The 7,744-nt window shown below is 35.6% G+C and overlaps 1 protein-coding gene across 1 annotated transcript in view; it reads left to right on the top strand.

The window, feature by feature from the left end:
• The first annotated feature begins 2,851 nt into the window (after window positions 1-2,851).
• Window positions 2,852-7,744, top strand: part of COL5A2 (collagen, type V, alpha 2) — a 214,197-nt gene continuing 209,304 nt past the window's right edge. Inside the window, exon 1 of the mRNA XM_006864036.1 lies at window positions 2,852-3,223. Coding sequence (XP_006864098.1) covers window positions 3,127-3,223 — 97 coding nt within the window. The 5' untranslated portion in view covers window positions 2,852-3,126. The remainder of the gene's footprint in view (window positions 3,224-7,744) is intronic.

Below are 7,744 nucleotides of genomic sequence, written 5' to 3'. Positions count from 1 at the left end.
AGGGTCGCTATGGGTCAGAACTGACTTGATGGCACACTACAACAATAACAAACAAATATTATTTAATATATATACTGTTTGTGTGAGTCATTGGAACCAGGATAGATTTCTGAGATCCCCATATAAACACTGATGTCTAGAATCAGAATTCTTCAATGACTAAGAAATTGAACTTTTCCCTGTCCTGAATTACCACATCTATTAAGCAGACAGACCTGGACTTCTTAGCATGTAATACTGGACCTCTCCAAGATGTAATACTGGACCTCAAGCAAAACTTAAAGGAAAAGCTCAACTTGCAAAAATTTTCACTATATGTGAATTGATTGCAATCAGATGTCAATATCTCAGGAAGAGAGAATTTATCCTAGTTCCCCTGAAAATATTTACTCTTCCCTTATCATCTGATGCACTTCATATACTGATGAGAGGAGGAGATCTAAAGTGAGGGAACTGTGAGAGGTTGCATTACATTTTACTCTTTTTTATATAAGTTGTATTCAGTTTATAATAAAATTTCAATTTAAAACAATTCTGTTAATAAGCTCATAATAATTGTATTAATAACAGAACATAGCTGCTTATCTAAGCAGACACTGAGTCTTATGTATACTAACTCGGTGTAACTCCTATAATCTTATCATCTTTCTACACCTTTCATATAGGATAGTTTCTGAGACTCCTAGGTTCTCCATAAATGTCCTTTTTCTTTGCACTAATGTCAAGATTCCAGACAAGGTGCCTCACAAGTCTACCAACCCTTTGGTTTCAGGCTATTAGTGTCTCAAATGGATTTATAGTAGAAGAGAACTGGCAACGCAGCAAACAGTTATTTCTCCCTTTCCTGCCCTGCATTTTTTTTCCTGTTATTCTCTTTGAGTACTTGGCAAAAGATTTTTGCAAGAAAGCATTAGCAGAGAGTGATTCCCCACCCCCCACCTCCCTGGATCCATACTCAGCTAATTCATTTGAACAGGATCAGGACACCCCTGGGGAATAGTGTGGCCGTGGCAGAATGAGACAAGTTTAAATGAATATCTAAATTTAGGTGGACAGAGTTAGAGCTACTTAGACAGTTGACCCTTCTCTGGAATATTTTCATAGAAATTCTAACTCCAAATTAAAAATTTTTTAAAGTTCTTGGGCTTCTTCTATTAAGAAAGGTGATAATACTGTCATGCCTTACTAGTCTTACTGAATAATGATCTCTCCATTCATTTCTACTGGGATTAGTAATTTGTATCCCATGTATATTTACATATTTTTTCTTATTTTTTGTTTGTTTGTTTCACATATTTTCTTAGCTCTTACACTCTGGTGGCATAGTGGTTATGAATTGGGCTGCTAACCTCAGGGTCAGCAGTTCGAAACTACCAGCTGTTCCACCAGAGAAAGATGAGGCTTTCTGCTCCAGTAAAGATTTACAGCCTCGGAAACCCTGTACAGGGTCGCTGTGTGTCGGAACCGACTCCACGGCATACAACAACAACAACACATGTTCCTTGAAGTTCAGGTTCATGCTTTTGTCTTTTTCTATTTCACTCTTTTTCTCTCTAGTACTTAGCATAGAGCAGTGTACTTGATAACTGTTGAGTAATTATGTACAATTGACTCATTTGTATTGTATATGATGGGGATTCTATCCTGACTGCAAATAGCATTTCGACTCTAGATAGCAATTGGGTCAGATTATGTAGAACACCCTGAGATATTGACAAGTATGAGCGTTGCACAGAAGTCCTTGAATGTAGTTCTTAAAAGCATGCACAACTGAGACTGCCATCTACCCTGAAAAGCTGTCTTAGGGATAATAACACCACCATCCACTTTTAGCTACCTCTTTGCAATTTAGAGCCTAGTTAATAATGCATTACTCACTTACACTGTCACTGAATGCTGTACACTGGTTGGGCAAAGCTCTTTTCTCAAATGAAAAAAATTGTGTGCCAAGATAAAGGACTTTAAATACGTTTACAAAAGTGCTGAATGGCAGAGTTGGTATTTGAACTCAAGTTTTCAGCATCCAAATGCCATATACATTTCTCTACACTAGCTTGTTATTGTTAAGTGCTGTCATGCCAGTTCTGACTCATAGAGACCCTGAATAGAGTTTCCAAGGTGCAGCTGGTGGGATTGAACCACCAACCTTGTGGTTAGCAAGTCCAGTTCTTATCCTACAGCACGACACCAGGACTACACTAGCTTAGCAGACTATTTTTATATGCAAGGGGTCTTCAAAAGTTTGTGGAAAAATGGAATTGAAGGATAATGGAATTTCTCAGTGAAGTTTTTGATGCCTATATATATGTATACCCACAACACTATGCAACAAGAAGGGCCTGCTGATGTCTGACTCTTAACCAGAAATATGAACTAGGGAGCACCCACGGTCCTAATTCAAAATCTGGTAGATCTCATATTTGTTCGTCTAAAACATTTTCTACTATGACAAGGAAATAGAATCTTGGAAGGTAACAAGAATTCTTCTCTTTCAGTCAAAAAGAAGGGGTTAAAACTTGTCCCTTTAAATGTCTGCGCTGGACAAGGAAGTCCTGAATTATCTAAATGCCAGGAATTAGGCTAAAAGGCTGTATCCCTTCCCCAATAACATTGTCTGCTTATAGGGAAAAGTTGTAGAGTGTGAGTGTGTCTGGAACAGGGGTCAGGGAGGGGAGAATAGGATTTTTTCATTTTAACAGGCTTTTAAAAAATAAAAAAACAAAACAAGGAACGAAAGAAATTTCAAGTTTGGTTCTGTTATTAAAGCCCATTTATGTTTAAAACACAAATGTAATGAGAAAGTTCAAGGCACAGAGACGCGTGTTCTGATTTGGTTGTTTACCATCAATCAGACCGTTGCTTGGCAGACACTGGATGGTTATGAGCCTGAACAAGCTGAAAAGGGGCAGGAAAAGAAGTGGAGGCAGCATTCTTCCTATTTAAAAGCTGCATCGCTTGAAAAAAGTTTTCGCAGACTGTGCTGGATCTGGTGCTGAAAAAGAGGGCTTGCAGAGTCTGCCCTGGGGCTGGTGCTGAAAGAAGAGCCCGCAGCTGACTTCATGGTGCTACAATAACCTTAAAATCTACTTTTCTCTCTCTGAGGACCCACATGTCTAATATTTAGACATGATGGCAAACTGGGTGGAAGCAAGACCTCTCCTCATTCTTACTGTTTTATTAGGGCAATTTGTCTCAATAAAAGCCCAGGACGAAGGCGAGGATGGTGAGTTTGCTGTTTGCTTTGCTTGTGGTGTTTATTGCACGGTTTGGGAGATAGGTGGAATGTTAAGCCTTAGAAAGAGGAAAGAGGAGTTTCTGGTTTGAAGTTGAGAAAGGGGCTGACAGATTTGCACCTGGGAAACTGCTCTCAAGACAATCGAGGTGTTTGTAAATCCAGAGCTTCTCTATCTGCCTTTGGAAAACAGTACACTGCTAAATATTTCTGGGGAAGCTTAGGATAGATAAGTCCTTTTGCCTGAGTATGGAGAATAGAAAGCTTAAAACAAAAAAGTGCTTAAAACTGAGCAAGAAAGGCGTTTTTAGTTCGAGGAGTTATGTTCTGTAGGCTGGAGTTTCAGAGTTAGGAAAAGTCGCTGTAGAATCTGGGTAGGGTGGAGTCTTTTTTTGTACTGAACTTCAGCTGCTTCGTAAAATTCTTTGTTTAGAAAAACCTCTGCAGCAGCTCTGAGAACTCTGATTTTTCTTTGTTTATGACTCTTCTTTCTTTTCTCTTTATAGACTTTCAATTCTGTCTCACTTTTATTTATGACCTTAAAGTCAGTTTTGCTTACTGACAGACTGTCTCTTTTATTTCTCCATGGTAGAGAATGGTAGAAACCAGATTTCTGAAGCAGTGGTATTTTCCCACCCTACTCACTTGATTATCAGAACAGTGGAGGTTTCTGGTTGGATGACTGAAGACAGGAAATCAGCATGCTTTATATATAATTTCTTGGGCATGGAGTAATTGATTCTATGGGCATTCGCCCTTACACACAAGTTTTAGTTATTTTTAAAAAAATAAGTAAATTTTGCCTAGTTACCAAAATTTTTATGATGTAATTTGCATATATTAGGGTTGAGCAATATGGTATTGTTAAGCAAAAATGCATGACTAATCTAGACTATAAGAAAATATTAAAATTATTTCAAGCAGTTATTAAATCCTTACTTTTTAATAACTGAACTTTGAAATACAAACATGCAGTCTTATGTAACAGACCATTATGGATTTTTATAAATATTTAACATCAGATTCAAGCTTTTAAAGCTTAGTATGTTTGTTAAACTTTTCTGTTACTGTCTTCCATATGTGTTTGTGCATTTTATTATCTACCTCTGTGTATCTTTGCTCTAAAGACGTTCATTAATTTAATTTAGAGACCATATATTCTAGAAACATTTAAGGACTAGGCACAAGAATCTGGGAAAGAATACCTAACAGTCTGTCAGGAGGGGCACTTTGTATAATCCTGGAACTTTACATGTTACTTTAAAATTGTGACAATCCATAAAAAAGGTAAAATCTCTTTAAGTTTCTTTGTAAGAGAATGAAAACATGTATTATTTGGAAGGACAGAGAATGCAATTAAATAGTAAATAGAAACAAGAAAAGGGGGGAATAAATACAGAAAAATTACAATAGAAAAGCAACAGCTGATTCCTTTTCCTCACCAAAACAAAAAACAAGTTTAACTTAAAACTTAATTAATACAATTTCTTTGTTAATTTAAAAATCAACAATTTAATTTTAATAAAGTGTTGAAATAAGTGAGCCTGTATATAAATGTAAAGGATGTTTAAATAAGCATATGGGCTAGGTCTTATATTTAAAGACTTAACCAAATAGTTATAATTACTCTACAGATGGCTCTGAAAAATGAGCTTAGTACTATTTTACATAAATGTTAGGAATGTGATGCATGATGCATGTACAAGCAAATGGCCTAGAAACCAGAATTCCAAGCAACACATTTTTTAGAAAAAGTGTAATTGCTTGCATATGTACTGTAAAAAAAAATGCATTCCTCTATTTTATTACTCAACCTAAGAGAATATATGTGATAAAAATTAAATAGCAAAACAAAGTAGTCATGGCTCTAATTAAACATAATAAGGAAAAAAAATTCCAGAATCCAGTACATTCAGAGTTAATTAACTTATATTTATTTATCATGCATATTTTGATTTAAGTTTATATTGCATGGATACTCGGAATATTTTATTATCCTTGTTTAATCATTGTCACAAATTTAAGAAAGATGTAAGAATTTAAGACCATCATGTGATTTTGAATAAAGGAAGGGTAAACTTAGATAAATGCTATAATCAAAGGAAATGTCTTATACACACATGCAAAACAAATGTTTTTTCATATTTTAGCATATTATCTTATTTGTAAGTCATATAGTGTGTTATTTACTATGTGCACAAATATGTCCTCTTGGAAATGTAGAGACCTGTTATCACATTTAAGTACATATTTATAAGCTTTGGTTATCTTTTCCATTTTATTACAAAAGGTATATTCTCCTCTAAAAAGTTAATACATTTTTAGAACTTTTAAACCCAAAATCTTTACTTCTCACTTAATTTTAAGAACTGAGTTTAAAAATTCATAGGGAAATGAAAAGAGAAATTTTTGGAATAGTTTGAGATGAAACTGTTAAATAACTCAATTCAAGAGAAGTGAGATGAAAAAAAAAAATCAATGCATCAAGGGTTAGTTGGAGGATGTTTGAAAAGTTTCCTACTTGTTTTGTTAAGATAAATTATTATGTGCACTTACAGCATTAAGTCATTCCTTAAGCAAGGTTTAGAACATATTAAGCTACATACATTCTTGTTATAAGAGGATATGTCTAATATTAATAAATCATATCAATCTTATGATTCACTGTAAGCTCCATCAGGTGAATAGTCTGATAAATGTACCATTTCATTTCCCAAAACTCTAAACTTCAGTGCTTTCAGAGGCCAAACAGGTAACATAAACAAGTGAAGTAAGTGATTACTTAAACATCAATGGGATGATTGGAGCTATGGAGAACTGAAAATGCATGCCACTTCAAGGCATTCAAACTTACTGCTTTCAGAAAGCATTGCACAAGCCAAGCAACATGTGTCTGTTGACTAAATTTGACCCTTGGGCCATAAATTTGCAACCCTTCTTTCCTTTCCTACTCTGATGGCCTGGACCTAAATTAACACTTTAAAAAACAACAACAACAACAAAAACAATTATTTTACTTTTGTTGTTTTTGATGAGAACATACACTGCAGAACATAAACCAGTTCAACAATTTCTACATGTACAATCGAATGACACTGGCGACATTTTTCAAGTCCTGTTACCATTCCGCCCTCCTTTCCTGAATAGCTCCTCCCCTCATTAACATAAATTCACTGTCCTCTAAGATTCCTGTCTAAGCTTTCCAGTTGTTGTAGTGTGTCTCATCCCATATAGAGATTCTTTGCCAGTTAAGTTAAACTTTGGTTTGGTTTGAAGAAGGCTTCTGGAGATAATTTGGTTTTAGATTTAAAGATTTTCTCAGGGCAATAGTTTCACTCAAAAATTTTTTTGGGTTACTAAGATTACTGATGAAGATCAAAGACCACAGCCTTTGGTATGGATTGCACCTCAATGTAAAGAAAACAAAACTCCTCACCACTCGACCAATAAATAACTTCCATATTAATGGAGAAAAGATTCAAGTTGTCAAAGACTTCATTTTGTTTGAATCCACTATCAACACTCATGGAAGCAGCAGTTAAGAAATCAAATGACATATTGCATTAGGCAAATCTGCTGCACAAGACCTCTGTATAGCATTCAAGAGCAAAGATGTCAGTTTGAGGACTAAGGAGTACCTGGCCAAAGCCATGGCATTTTCAATAGCTTCATATGCATGTGCAAGTTGGGCAGTGAATAAGGAAGACCGTAGAATTGATTATTATAACTTATTTGATGCATTTAAGCTATGGTGTTGAAGAAGAATAGTAAAAGTGTCATGGACTGCTAGAAGTGTTAGAAGAAATATAACAAAGAATGCTCCTTAGAAGCCAGGATGGTGAAGACTTTGTCTATTATACTTTGGACATATTATCAGGAGGGATTAGTCCCTGGAGAAGGACATCATAAGTAAAGTGGAGGGTTAGTGAAAAAGCGGAAGACCCCCAATGACATGGATTGGCACAGTGGTAGTAGCAATGAGCTCAAGCTTGTCACCTATTATGAGGATGGTTCAGGACGAGGCAGTGTTTCGTTCTGTTGTGCGTAAGGTCTCTGTGAGTCAGAACCAACTGAACAGCATCTAATAACAACAGCAACACCAGACCAGAGGCCCAGAGTCTGTTCTACATATCATGGTTGCTTGCATTTTTATTGTTGGGTCTGCCATTTTCTCACTGCTAAAATACAAATATAATGATGTGGTTGTCTAACATTCAGCAAAATTTGGATGGGATTTTATTAAAGGTTATACAGAATATAAATATTTAATTTAACGTACTTAATAAATTAAGTTTTAGATTTACTACTGCTTGTACCATGTAAGACATAGAAAGGTTTTTTTTTTTAATTTGATAGGGGATATTTTATTTTTGTTGTTGTTAAGTGCCGTCGAGTCGGTACCGACCCATAGTGACCCTATACAGGGTTTCTGAGGCTGTAAATCTTTACGGTAGCAGAAAGCCTCATCTTTCTCCTGCGGTGCGGCTGGTAGTTTCGAACTGCTGACCTTAA

The sequence above is a fragment of the Chrysochloris asiatica genome, unplaced genomic scaffold (assembly GCF_000296735.1).
Source record: "Chrysochloris asiatica unplaced genomic scaffold, ChrAsi1.0 scaffold00059, whole genome shotgun sequence".
Classification (NCBI taxonomy): Eukaryota; Metazoa; Chordata; class Mammalia; order Afrosoricida; family Chrysochloridae; genus Chrysochloris; species Chrysochloris asiatica.
The sequence above is the reverse complement of the archived record's forward strand: the minus strand, read 5'-3'. Positions and strand labels throughout refer to the sequence as shown.